General features: G+C 31.2%; 1 protein-coding gene across 1 annotated transcript in view; it reads right to left on the bottom strand.

Annotated features, from left to right (window-relative positions):
- Positions 1-3,926: 3,926 nt before the first annotated feature.
- The window catches only part of LOC143054930 (ATP-dependent RNA helicase DDX54-like), a 49,905-nt gene continuing 37,762 nt past the window's right edge, over positions 3,927-16,069 (bottom strand). Inside the window, exons 16-19 of the mRNA XM_076228029.1 lie at positions 9,326-9,430; positions 8,156-8,263; positions 5,709-5,845; positions 3,927-4,140 (exon numbers count right to left, since the gene is read on the bottom strand). Of these exons, the coding sequence (XP_076084144.1) occupies positions 3,944-4,140; positions 5,709-5,845; positions 8,156-8,263; positions 9,326-9,430 (547 nt within the window). The 3' untranslated portion in view covers positions 3,927-3,943. The remainder of the gene's footprint in view (positions 4,141-5,708; positions 5,846-8,155; positions 8,264-9,325; positions 9,431-16,069) is intronic.

Raw genomic sequence — 16,069 nt, 5'->3', positions numbered from 1 at the left:
TCAATGAAACAACTATCTTTGGAGTCAGAATGATGCTGATATTAGCAATTATAGGTCACTGCATGGCCTTAACCAATGCAAAAAGCCCATAGTGATGTTCTGAAACGAAAAATGTGAACAATTGAAACAAGAAAACAAGCAGCCCAATTTACAACAATACAATTAACAAACAAACATGAATGAACAACCACTGAATTACAGGCTCCTGACCAGGGGCGGATGCAGGAATTTTCGAAAGGGGGGGTGCTAACCCAGGGCACCCAGGGCAAAGGGAGGGGGTGCAAAACATATGTCCCGATACAAATGCATTGATCGGCAAAAATAAATGGGGGGTGCGCACCCCCGGAACCCCCCCCCCTGGATCCGCCACTGCTGACTCAGGACAAGCACATACAGAATGTGGTGGAGTTAGCCATGTTTCTGAGTGCTAATCTCACCTTATAAACATGGACAGTAGTGTAACAGAACAACATAGGAACAAACAAACATTCAGATGCATATGTCTTTACTAAATAGATCAGTACTTAAAACAACAAAGAAAAAGCTTTCACCTCATATGAATGGAACCTCAACACTGGTTGTTTATTTCACCTTACAGTCCTTCCATACACTGAATATACTAGACTTATTGCTTATAGTATCTGAGATATGGACTTGACCACCAAAACTTAACCTTGTTCACAGATCCATGAAATGAGGTAGAGGTCAAGTGAAAACTGCAATGGGCATGAGAACCTTACAAGTGACGCACATACCAAATATAGTTATCCAATTACTTATAATAAGAGAGAAATTAACATTACAAAAAAAAGAAATGAACATGTCCAACTGGTAGGTGTCATCTGGCCTTGACCTCATTTTCATGGTTCAGTGGTTTAAGTTAAGTTTTTATACGACCGCAAAAATTTTAATTTTTTGGTCGTATATTGCTATCACGTTGGCGTCGTTGTCCGAATACTTTTAGTTTTCGCACTCTAACTTTAGTAAAAGTGAATAGAAATCAATGAAATTTTAACACAAGGTTTATGACCACAAAAGGAAGATTGGGATTGATTTTGGGAGTTTTGGTCCCAACATTTTAGGAATTAGGGGCCAAAAAGGGCCCAAATAAGCATTTTCTTGGTTTTCGCACTATAACTTTAGTTTAAGTGAATAGGAATCTATGAAATTTTGACACAAGGTTTATGACCACAAAAGGAAGGTTGGGATTGATTTTGGGAATTTTGGTTCTAACAGTTTAGGAATAAAGGGCCAAAAAGGGCCCAAATAAGCATTATTCTTGGTTTTTCGCACAATAACTTTAGTATAAGTAAATAGAAATCAATGAAATTTAAACACAAGGTTTATGACCACAAAAGGAAGGTTGAGATTGATTTTTGGAGTTGAGGTCACAACAGTTTATGAATTAGGGGCCAAAAAGGGGCCCAAATAAGCATTAATTTTGGTTTTTGCACCATAACTTTAGTATAAGTAAATAGAAATCTATGAAATTTAAACACAAGGTTTATGACCATAAAAGGAAGGTTGGGTTTGATTTTGGGAGTTTTGGTCCCAACAGTTTAGGAATAAGGGGCCCAAAGGGTCCAAAATTGAACTTTGTGTGATTTCATCAAAAATTGAATAATTGGGGTTCTTTGATATGCCGAATCTAACTATGTATGTAGATTCTTAATTTTTGGTTGGTCTACATTAAGGTCCAAAGGGTCCAAAATTAAACTTTGTTTGATTTTAACAAAAATTGGATCCTAGGGGTTCTTTGATATGCTGAATTTAAAAATGTACTTAGATTTTTAATTATTGGCCTAGTTTACAAGTTGGTCCAAATGGGGGTCCAAAATTAAACTTTGTTTGATTTCATCAAAAATATGGGTTCTTTGATATGCCAAATCTAACTGTGTATGTAGATTCTTAATTTTTGGTCCAGTTTTCAAATTGGTCTACATTAAGGTCCAAAGGGTCCAAAATTAAATTCTTGGGCTTATTTGATATGCTTTATCTAAACATGTACTTTGATTTTTGATTATGGGCCCAGTTTTCAAGTTGGTGCAAATCAGGATTCCATATCAAGTATTGTGCAATAGCAAGAAATTTTTAATTGCACAGTATTGCACAATAGCAAGAAATATCTAATTGCACAATATTGTGCAATAGCAATTAATTTTCAATTGGAGTTATCTTTCTTTGTATAGAATAGTAGTTGATAATATATGTTGGAAATTTGCCAGACATGACTATGATGTCATTTTCTATTCCAATAACTTTATGTAAATAACTTCATTGGAAATTTGCCAATATAAAATGTTGCTGATGAAGCTTTTTTTCCTTATCTTATCTAAAATGTTTTTAGATAATGTATGTTGGACATTTGCCAGACATGACTATGATGTCATTTTCTATTTTTATTTGCCAATAACTTTATGTAAATAACTTCATTGGAAATTTGCCAATAGAAAATGTTGCTGATGAAGTTTTTTTTATTGTTTTATACAATAAACAATGCATATTCACTTTTACTACCAACCAATCTTTACCATTCAGTGATAACAAGCACTTTATTTTACATTTTAATATTTTATGATGTATTTAAAAGAGTAGTTATTGTTGCAAACTCCATTAGAATTTTGAATTGATATTAGTTTTGGAAAAAGGGAAACGGGGATGTGAAAAAAAAGAATGGGAAGGGGGTTAAATTTATCTCATTTCAGATTTTATAAATAAAAAGAAAATTTCTTCAAACATTTTTTTGAGAGGATTAATATTCAACAGCATAGTGAATTGCTCAAAGGCAAACAAAATTTTTTAAGTTCATTAGACCACATTCATTCTGTGTCAACTATTTAATTTTAGATTTAAATAAGTTTGAAGAAGAAATCTTTAATTGATTTGTAAAATCTTGACATTTGTTTTGTGTAAAAAAAAACATGTAATGTCAAAAATTTGATCACAATCCAAATTCACAGCTGTATCACGCTTGAATGTTTTGTCCATACTTGCCCCAACTGTTCAGGGTTCGAACTCTGCGGTCGTATGAAGCTGCGCCCTGCGGAGCACCTGGTTGTGTTTTGGTTTGTCTTTCTTAAACAGTATGCAAAAGGTCTACTATATTTGGTGTATGGAATGATTGTAAGGTGTACATGTCTAGGTGGCAGGTGTCATTTGACCTTGACCTCATTTTCATGGTTCAATGCTGTGTTAAGTTTGTTTGTTTTTGTCTCGACGGTGCTTTGACTATAAGCAATAGGTCAACTAGAATTGTAAGCTATACATGTCTGCCTGGCATGGTTCATTAGTCAATTATTCACAATTTTTACACTGGTAATAATTTATAGCTGACATTTTGTGAAGACCCCTGTCTGTGTTGCCTTCTAAATATCTATTAATGTTGTAAGGTTGCTGTCTCTGAGAAGTCTCCACTGTATATCCTTTCATTGTGTGGCTTGCAGTGTCTAGTGTGGCTACACATTGATAGCATGTTGTCATCTTTTGTCTTTTTGCAGCAGTCAGCAGGTCACAGAATCATTTTTCATATGAATTTGTTAATCTGTAATTTCTTTAAAACAGATCATTTCTCAGATACTTTGATAACTAGTTTCTTTGGTGTATTATGTATAGCTGAATTGTGAGTCAAAACTGTTTGTCATGATTCAATGGTTTATGTTAAGTTTTCTTTGTTAGATAAATTTCTCAGATTCTATAAGCAATTGTTCAAGTATATTTGGTGTTATGGAATGATAATGAAATCAGCTGTTATAGCAAAAAATTATAACAAATATTGAATCAAGATTTTTGTGTGTGTTTGTATTTCAGATACAACCACCCATATAAAATTTAAAAAATTGCCTCCCCCGGGGAGGACATAGTATTTTCTGCAATAGCCATTACAGATAAAGAAGCTAGGTTCAACCGAAAATAGAAAATAGAATATAATATTGGAACTAAACTTTTATTTGTTTTTCTTGGACTTGAATATTGAACGTTTCTGATTGCTATGGTGTCTGTAACTTTGATAAGCTTGTTTTTTCTCTTTTACATTTCTCTGTTTCAGAATCTGGTCTTTTCCTTTCAGTTCACTTTTAAATTTTCTCTTTTTGCCTCCAGCAGATTTCTGTTGTTTACTCTCCTCCATACCTTGAGTGTGCCCTGAAATGTAAAGTTAACAATAGGAAAATTAACCTACAGTTGCTTCAGAAACTTTTGCAGAGTTTTTATGAAATGTAAAGTTAACAATAGGAAGAATTAACCTACAGTTGCTTCAGAAACTATTGCAGAGTTTTTATGAAATGTAAAGTTAACAATAGGAAGAATTAACCTACAGTTGCTTCAGAAACTATTGCAGAGTTTTTATTAATGTGAATTATGTGACTTGGTGAGTATCATAATAATAAGAACTGGCATTCTGATAACTGAAATATATAGACCTGTATTCACTTTTTCTCGAAATCACAATAACAAAATTCTGATTTCTATCCATTCTTGAAAAATACCAATAATAAATGCATGTCTTATTTTGAATTTACAAAATACTTGAATCACACACTAAATAGGAAAAACTTCAATGGATACTTTGGGTTCATTTATTTATTGTGGTTTGAAGAAAACTTGCATATTCATGGATATTTTATAGCGTGGTTTTTGGCAAAGTCTGCATACATTCCTTTAGAAAATTTGTAATTTGTTGAACATTTAAATTCGTGGTTTCCTTGTACCCAGCAAATCCAGGAAAATTGGTATTCAACAAATATTAATGAACCCACAGTATATAGCAGTTTGACAAACACTAATTTTGATTATTGAGAAGCATTAATATTTCCTTAATACAAATAGAACATAATTAAAATGTTCAGCAGTATTATAATGTATCACCTTAATTAACACAAAAACTTGACACAAAACAGACCCAGGCTAAAAATATTATCACCCATCATTCTCTATTCTTTGGTTTTTTTTTTTTAAATAGGCCAATGGGGGGGGGGGGGGGGGGCAGGCCCCCCCTTTTTTGGGAAAAAATTTGGTTGCTTGTATAGGGAATCACTTAAGCGTGACTGGAGCAGGCAGTCAGTGGGCCCCCACTTATGAAAATTTCTGGATCCACCACTGAATCTGTCATGTGACTTCCATCATCACGTGACAAAAATGTATCCATAGAAATTTCCAACACATGTTGAGCAAACCTGTGAAAAAGTTATATTTTATACTGCACAAAATACTTGGGAAATTTAAATCTAAAAGGATGGTCACCCTCCCTCAGTCATACGGCAATCACAATTATGTACTTACGCAACATTAATTATTTCTATACTACCCTACAGAATGACGATTATGAAAGTGCTGGAATCTTTTAATAGAGCAGGGATACAGGCGCACCTTCTATCTGGTAAATAACGTCATACAGGCAAAATTGACAATCTTTCCGGTGAAAGACCTGATTCCAGAAATGATCGATTCTATATTCATTATTCAATCACCCCATCTCTATTCTTAATAATTTTGGTATATTTTCTCAATTCTTAATCATTTTTAATCTATTTTATCTATTCTTACTTGATAGGCCATTTATTCTGTATTTTCCCAATATTCATTATTCTGAAAACCCCATCCAGCCAGACATCTCATAATGAAATCAAGTACATTATGATAAATTTATCTTTTCTTTAAATTTAATTTTTAAACCAAATTTTCTTTTTCCTCTCTTTTTTAATAATACATACATCTTCGTCTTTTAGTTCCTAAGACTGTAAATCTTTCAGACTGTTGCTGTGGTTTCCTCTCGTGATCGCTATCATTGTCATCGTCATTCTGGTTGTCTTGATCGTCTACTTTTGTTTTGTTTTTCCATTCTTCATAAGTAAACAAAGTTAAGGTCAAAGGTCTAACTATTAAACACATTAAAAAATTAAACATAGGTGAACCAATGCCTGGTAACTCTTCTGTCAGAAGATTAACTATTAAACATATAGGCTCCCTCAGGTACAGACTTGGGGTAATTGTAATTGTAATCGTTAATCAGCTGTAATTGATTACAATTTTTCAAGTAATCATTGTAATCATTAATCAGCCCAAAAACTAATTACATGTAATTTTATTTAATCAATTACTTTTCAAAATATCCTGTAATCCTGATTACTTTTGGATTACATTCTGATTACAATGAAAAAATTTTAAACTGTTTTTATGGTCAATAAATGAACCTTTTTGTTATTCTTATCTAAAAAATATTTAACAACTTTAAATAGTTTGGTTTACTTTATAAATCATGTTAATTGATTTGTATACTTCAGTAAAAAAGTAAACTGTTACATTATTGAAAATTCATCATTAGTCTAAGAAGAGAATTATACAATTATATATCTCTGGCCTTAGTGAAAGACATTGTTCATGTATGAATGTAGTGAACTTTTGTGGTTTATTAAATAGATGAAGTTTGAAGTCATCATTTTATAATATATCAAACAAAATCGATTCTAAAAATGCACAAGATACATTAAAGGTTTATTCATTCACAAAAATGTTTTTTTATTTTTAATTCATTGTAATCAGATGTAATCATGATTACTTTGCCAATGTAATCATTAATTTAATCAGACACCTTCAGAAATGATGTAATCGTTAATTTAATTTAATAGTACAAATGACAAAGTAATTGTAATTTAATCAATTAGATTAGAAGTAATCGGACCCATCTCTGCTCAGGTAGAAATGGACCTTATGCTCGTGAAAATCAATATATATCTGTTATAAACCTATTAATGCTTGAAATAACATATCTATCAAAAGTCTAACATTTGGAAGATTAAGTTGTTATATGAATCCAAGAAATCAGCCCAAAATCCATCTTTAATTTTGAATTTGAACATGTTCAATGTTCATAAATCCAATCAAAGTAGAATCCAAGTACATGTACATTTTCACTTGCATAAGGTCAATTTCTATCCGACGTAGATCATATGTTAAGGTTGTAGACCTTGGTTCAGGGAGATAACTCTTTAAATCAGTTATGTGTTTGTTAAAGTCAAGTTTCATCAATGTTTTTTAAACATTTACCTGAAACAGATGGGAAATAATCTATGTAACATAGAAGCTTAGAAAATATTTATGAAAATGGTTGACACAAACGTACTGATGATTTTAAGAGTTATTTCCCTTAACCTAGGTCTACCTCCTTAAGTCTACAGTATGTCATAGTTATGATTTCCTGTATCTAAGCACCAAATGGTAATATTTGCCAGTCTGATTCTGAAATGCTAATTAAATTTAATGGTATTTAGGATTTCTTTAAAGTAAAAAAGAAATAACAGAAATAATTATTGTCATTTCATTGTGATGAGTATTTTAGAAATGCATAGAGTTTTTTTATGTTCCACTTCTAACTTTGCCTAGTCATCCCCCCTTTTTTAAATCTTGTGTCCACATTTGTTGTTACACCAAGTTTTCCCTGTAATGTGGGAGCCCAGGAACAATGATTGTAGGAGTAGAATTTTTGGGTCTGGAAATAATTATAGATTATCGTTGATCATCTCAACAAGATTGATTTTCTCGCTTGAGCTGGTACAGATGACCAATGATAATCTGTTTATCGCTATTTTACCTATGACGACGTTGTCAATTTCATTAGCAACGCCACGTGGCCTCCTTAGTTTCTAGCGATAATTTTCCATCTCAAGCGTGATATGAAAATTATCACAAAAAAAGATCAAAAGAAAAATGCACAAAAAAGCGATAAAAGCCATTATCGCTAGTTTACAAAATTTTCCTTTGATCTTACTGACTGATAATTTCCTTTTCACCACATTAGAGTGATATGAAAAATGATCGCTAGGAAATAAGGAGTCATGTGACTGTTGTCAATGAAATTAACAATGTTGTCATAGTTAAAATAGTGATATACAGATTATCATTAGAAATCTCAATCTCGATTGCTTTTCAAGGGAGACGGATTTATAAAAGTTTTTCCAAACTAGTTTCCGAATCCCATATTAGAACTTTATGTAACATTGTAATATTTATCTTGACATTTTTCATTAATAAATACTGTTTAAACTAATCTTTTCTCACTTTCGCGGTACCAGCTAAAGCAAGGAACTCTATCTCGTGGGGATGATCAACGATAATCGATAAGGACAGATATATGTTTTGACTAATGATATAACAAGGATATGCAGTGGACTTGAATGATGCTGAGATCAGAGCTCCACTTTCTGTTCGAATCTTCTTCTTCTTTGGATCCAGTCCTCCATCCTTTACAAACTTCTTCTTCTTTCTATCCCTTTAAAATACATTTTCTATTATAAATACCCTTTTTAAAGTCATATGAAACAAGTGGGTGGTGAAAAATAATGATTATCCAATTCTTGAACCAATGCATGTATATATCATAAACTTAGTCCTCTTTGCACTATTTTATCATTTTTTACGCAAATATATCGTATAATCGTCAATTTTTTTTCTCTCTGTCTGTTATGATTTAACAAATATGGCTGCTCATTAAATGCCGTGTTTTGAAGCCAAAAATTACCGATTGTCACCTTATAGTAAACAAATAACAAAAAGCATAGGTATATATTGAGCACGTGTTTAACATGTATAATCAGATAACTGTTTATTTTAATGACAGATCCATGCGTATTGCGATCACCGGATTTTTACGAGGAGGTTCACGCTCAGGTCACTATGCACACGGAAAATATGTTGGCGAATAGCTTCCTGGAAGCAAGCAATTAAAAAAAGTAAACTTCTTCTAAATGTGGACAAATTAAAGAATTTTCCTCAGAAAAAAGTATATGTACATAAGTTGTATAATGAAAACTATTCATTTAGTTATAAAAAAACATATGCATATTTTTTTTTAATTTGAGGTTTCTTATGACTTTAAATCATCTTTTAAACAAAACAATGTTCAATTTGGTCAAACTAATATGTAATGGGATTACAGAAAAAAAAAGTGTTCCGTTTATAATTATATATATATATAAGCAGATGGTATATAATTTCAGAGTCCACTTTACAAATTATTGTGAAGATAAGTGGTCTTTTAATTCTAAAAGCCAAGAACAAAGACATATCTATTTATGTTTGGATAATACTGATGCTCTATACATTCTCTAAATAAAACAAAAATGTCTACAAAAACAAGTTATAATTGACCATTACAGAATCTAAAGGACTATGGGTAATTTCATTGTTCCTACACCAAAATGGTCATTGGTTGAATTGCCATTGTTTAGTATTATTTTTGTATTATCCAAATCCGGACATTTTGATGTACACTTTTGAAAATTTTACCAGGATGCATAATATTTTGAAACCACTAATTGTGTACAATATTTACCATCTGGAGGCTGATTTTGTTTGCTGTAATGTATTATCTTCATCCCCAGTTATGTCCATAGACACACCAGCCGCCTGCTGCTCAAACGATGTACCAATGCCCAGTCTGTAAAGGTAAAAAAACAATAACATACAGTATCCATGGCAACAATGCTGCTCCCAAAGACCAAACTGTATTCGGCTATTTTCTATCTCTTTAGGTCATAATAGCTCCTAACTTATTCAAGCTTTAACATTTTTATAGAATGAGTGAAGGTCAACCTAGAAAATGGCAGATGGAAATGTATACCTTACAATAAATCTACACACCAAATCATCTTTGTATATCTAAGTATACCTTACAATAAATCTACACACCAAATCATCTTCCTATATCTATGTATACCTTACAATAAATCTACACACCAAATCATCTTCCTATATCTATGTATACCTTACAATAAATCTACACATCAAATCATCTTCCTATATCTATGTATACCTTACAATAAATCTACACACCAAATCATCTTCCTATATCTATGTATACCTTACAATAAATCTACACACCAAATCATCTTCCTATATCTATGTATACCTTACAATAAATCTACACACCAAATCATCTTCCTATATCTATGTATACCTTACAATAAATCTACACACCAAATCATCTTCCTATATCTATGTATACCTTACAATAAATCTACACACCAAATCATCTTCCTATATCTATGTATACCTTACAATAAATCTACACACCAAATCATCTTCCTATATCTATGTATACCTTACAATAAATCTACACACCAAACCATCTTCCTATATCTATGTATACCTTACAATAAATCTACACACCAAACCATCTTCCTATATCTATGTATACCTTACAATAAATCTACACACCAAACCATCTTCCTATATCTATGTATACCTTACAATAAATCTACACACCAAACCATCTTCCTATATCTATGTATACCTTACAATAAATCTACACACCAAACCATCTTCCTATATCTATGTATACCTTACAATAAATCTACACACCAAACCATCTTCCTATATCTATGTATACCTTACAATAAATCTACACACCAAACCATCTTCCTATATCTATGTATACCTTACAATAAATCTACACACCAAATCATCTTCCTATATCTATGTATACCTTACAATAAATCTACACACCAAATCATCTTCCTATATCTATGTATACCTTACAATAAATCTACACACCAAATCATCTTCCTATATCTATGTATACCTTACAATAAATCTACACACCAAATCATCTTCCTATATCTATGTATACCTTACAATAAATCTACACACCAAATCATCTTCCTATATCTATGTATACCTTACAATAAATCTACACACCAAATCATCTTCCTATATCTATGTATACCTTACAATAAATCTACACACCAAATCATCTTCCTATATCTATGTATACCTTACAATAAATCTACACACCAAATCATCTTCCTATATCTATGTATACCTTACAATAAATCTACACACCAAATCATCTTCCTATATCTATGTATACCTTACAATAAATCTACACACCAAATCATCTTCCTATATCTATGTATACCTTACAATAAATCTACACACCAAATCATCTTCCTATATCTATGTATACCTTACAATAAATCTACACACCAAATCATCTTCCTATATCTATGTATACCTTACAATAAATCTACACACCAAATCATCTTCCTATATCTATGTATACCTTACAATAAATCTACACACCAAATCATCTTCCTATATCTATGTATACCTTACAATAAATCTACACACCAAATCATCTTTCTATATCTATGTATACCTTACAATAAATCTACACACCAAATCATCTTCCTATATCTATGTATACCTTACAATAAATCTACACATCAAATCATCTTTCTATATCTATGTATACCTTACAATAAATCTACACACCAAATCATCTTCCTATATCTATGTATACCTTACAATAAATCTACACACCAAATCATCTTCCTATATCTATGTATACCTTACAATAAATCTACACACCAAATCATCTTCCTATATCTATGTATACCTTACAATAAATCTACACACCAAATCATCTTCCTATATCTATGTATACCTTACAATAAATCTACACACCAAATCATCTTCCTATATCTATGTATACCTTACAATAAATCTACACACCAAATCATCTTTCTATATCTATGTATACCTTACAATAAATCTACACACCAAATCATCTTTCTATATCTATGTATACCTTACAATAAATCTACACACCAAATCATCTTCCTATATCTATGTATACCTTACAATAAATCTACACACCAAATCATCTTCCTATATCTATGTATACCTTACAATAAATCTACACACCAAATCATCTTCCTATATCTATGTATACCTTACAATACATCTACACACCAAATCATCTTCCTATATCTATGTATACCTTACAATAAATCTACACACCAAATCATCTTCCTATATCTATGTATACCTTACAGTAAATCTACACACCAAATCATCTTCCTATATCTATGTATACCTTACAATAAATCTACACACCAAATCATCTTCCTATATCTATGTATACCTTACAATACATCTACACACCAAATCATCTTCCTATATCTATGTATACCTTACAATACATCTACACACCAAATCATCTTCCTATATCTATGTATACCTTACAATACATCTACACACCAAATCATCTTCCTATATCTATGTATACCTTACAATACATCTACACACCAAATCATCTTCCTATATCTATGTATACCTTACAATACATCTACACACCAAATCATCTTCCTATATCTATGTATACCTTACAATACATCTACACACCAAATCATCTTCCTATATCTATGTATACCTTACAATACATCTACACACCAAATCATCTTCCTATATCTATGTATACCTTACAATACATCTACACACCAAATCATCTTCCTATATCTATGTATACCTTACAATACATCTACACACCAAATCATCTTCCTATATCTATGTATACCTTACAATAAATCTACACACCAAATCATCTTCCTATATCTATGTATACCTTACAATAAATCTACACACCACATCTTCTCATATCTATGTATACCTTACAATAAATCTACACACCAAATCATCTTCCTATATCTATGTATACCTTACAATAAATCTACACACCAAATCATCTTCCTATATCTATGTATACCTTACAATAAATCTACACACCAAATCATCTTCCTATATCTAAGTATACCTTACAATAAATCTACACACCAAATCATCTTCCTATATCTAAGTATACCTTACAATAAATCTACACACCAAATCATCTTCCTATATCTATGTATACCTTACAATAAATCTACACACCAAATCATCTTCCTATATCTATGTATACCTTACAATACATCTACACACCAAATCATCTTCCTATATCTATGTATACCTTACAATACATCTACACACCAAATCATCTTCCTATATCTATGTATACCTTACAATACATCTACACACCAAATCATCTTCCTATATCTATGTATACCTTACAATACATCTACACACCAAATCATCTTCCTATATCTATGTATACCTTACAATACATCTACACACCAAATCATCTTCCTATATCTATGTATACCTTACAATACATCTACACACCAAATCATCTTCCTATATCTATGTATACCTTACAATACATCTACACACCAAATCATCTTCCTATATCTAAGTATACCTTACAATAAATCTACACACCAAATCATCTTCCTATATCTATGTATACCTTACAATAAATCTACACACCAAATCATCTTCCTATATCTATGTATACCTTACAATAAATCTACACACCACATCTTCTCATATCTATGTATACCTTACAATAAATCTACACACCAAATCATCTTCCTATATCTATGTATACCTTACAATAAATCTACACACCACATCTTCTCATATCTATGTATACCTTACAATAAATCTACACACCAAATCATCTTCCTATATCTATGTATACCTTACAATAAATCTACACACCAAATCATCTTCCTATATCTATGTATACCTTACAATACATCTACACACCAAATCATCTTCCTATATCTATGTATACCTTACAATAAATCTACACACCAAATCATCTTCCTATATCTATGTATACCTTACAATACATCTACACACCAAATCATCTTCCTATATCTAAGTATACCTTACAATACATCTACACACCAAATCATCTTCCTATATCTATGTATACCTTACAATACATCTACACATCAAATCATCTTCCTATATCTATGTATACCTTACAATAAATCTACACACCAAATCATCTTCCTATATCTATGTATACCTTACAATACATCTACACACCAAATCATCTTCCTATATCTATGTATACCTTACAATAAATCTACACACCAAATCATCTTCCTATATCTATGTATACCTTACAATAAATCTACACACCAAATCATCTTCCTATATCTATGTATACCTTACAATACATCTACACACCAAATCATCTTCCTATATCTATGTATACCTTACAATAAATCTACACACCAAATCATCTTCCTATATCTATGTATACCTTACAATAAATCTACACACCAAATCATCTTCCTATATCTAAGTATACCTTACAATAAATCTACACACCAAATCATCTTCCTATATCTATGTATACCTTACAATACATCTACACACCAAATCATCTTTCTATATCTATGTATACCTTACAATAAATCTACACACCAAATCATCTTCCTATATCTATGTATACCTTACAATAAATCTACACACCAAATCATCTTCCTATATCTATGTATACCTTACAATAAATCTACACACCAAATCATCTTTCTATATCTAAGTATACCTTACAATAAATCTACACACCAAATCATCTTCCTATATCTATGTATACCTTACAATAAATCTACACACCAAATCATCTTTCTATATCTAAGTATACCTTACAATAAATCTACACACCAAATCATCTTCCTATATCTATGTATACCTTACAATAAATCTACACACCAAATCATCTTCCTATATCTATGTATACCTTACAATAAATCTACACACCAAATCATCTTCCTATATCTATGTATACCTTACAATAAATCTACACACCAAATCATCTTCCTATATCTATGTATACCTTACAATAAATCTACACACCAAATCATCTTCCTAGCCAAGAGCAGCATTTTGTATCTTAACCTTTGACTAACAAAGATGTCATCAAATATAGCTGGTCCTATTACTTATTGTATTATAGAAATGGACCTCAACTAGAAAACGTAATTTTGACCAATGATCCATGACCTTGAAGCAAAGGTCATATGGACACTGTCAGACAAACAACCATTATATACATTAAATATGGTTGATCTATTTCTTATGGTATCTACTGGGAAAACACACATTGACTAATGAACCATGAGAATGAGGTCAGACCAAGGTCATAAACCATGCCATATTGAAACGGACATACATTTCCCTAAAGACCAGGTACCTCTTAAGAACAGTGCAATATTTTAAAAATACATGTATCAATTTTTTACATCATGCGACACGCTTGAGATGGAAAATTATCGCTAGAAACTAAGGAGACATGTGGCGTTGCTAATGAAATTGACAACGTCGTCATAGGTAAAATAGCAATAAACAGATTATCACTGGTCATCTCAACCGTCCCTGCTCAGGCGAGAAATTCAACCTCGTTGAGATGATCAACGATAATCTATAAATACACATTTAAGGTAGTGATGGAGAAACGTGAGTAATTTGTTTATGACTTTCCATTTCAATGAAAAAATTCATATGTTTTACTTTATAGTTATCATGTTTATACTAAACAAATTTGAAAGAAATTTTTTTGTTCATTACAAAGTCAAACATTTGAAAAACATGCCTTATAAGGGGAGATTACTCAGATAATGTTTTTCTTCTAAAAGAATGTGCAGTACCTTCATATATTTTGTTATGGAAGAAGGATGGGCTTGGCGAACTTTTACACTTTTTTATTTTCTATCTTTCTACTATCATGACTATTTTTCCCCCCGTTGTTTCTGAATAAACCAATTTCAAGAGTTACCTATTTATTTATTTTTTCAAAATTCTATTATTTTTTTCTCTCTAGTCACATGATAATTGCTTTATTATTTATAATTTTAACAAAATACAGGAACTCTGCAAAAATTTTATATGAAGCAAGAACATTTCCATCATATATTTCTAAATAGCAGCACTATAAACATTTTGTTAATGCATATATATACAATTTTTTTTATTCTCCCATATATCTATAGTCTATAAACCTTAAGGAATTGCTAAAAGATTTTTTGGTGTTAACGACCGTATAAGGACATAATAATCACCTCATGATGCAGTGGTGCTATTTTATTAACACATTATAACATATAGTATAAAAGTAGTTCTTGTGCTAATTGTAACCTAGCAATAATTGAAAAGACGGACAGGTGGTACTCTAATGTGACATATCGTTACTGTGGTAACCATGGAAACAATAATTTGTCAGCAGGTTATTTGTGGTCATTATTTATTGATATTAGTTAGTATTGGATATCTAGACCTGGATAGAAGTTTGTTTTAACTAAAGGTAAATAAAACACCGGATGATGGATAAAACTGAACAAAAGAAATAAAATACTCATAAGATTTATTAGTATTAGGGAGCTACCATTTGATTTTTATGGGGGGGCTA

Source organism: Mytilus galloprovincialis, chromosome 12 (assembly GCF_965363235.1).
Source record: "Mytilus galloprovincialis chromosome 12, xbMytGall1.hap1.1, whole genome shotgun sequence".
Classification (NCBI taxonomy): Eukaryota; Metazoa; Mollusca; class Bivalvia; order Mytilida; family Mytilidae; genus Mytilus; species Mytilus galloprovincialis.
The sequence above is the reverse complement of the archived record's forward strand: the minus strand, read 5'-3'. Positions and strand labels throughout refer to the sequence as shown.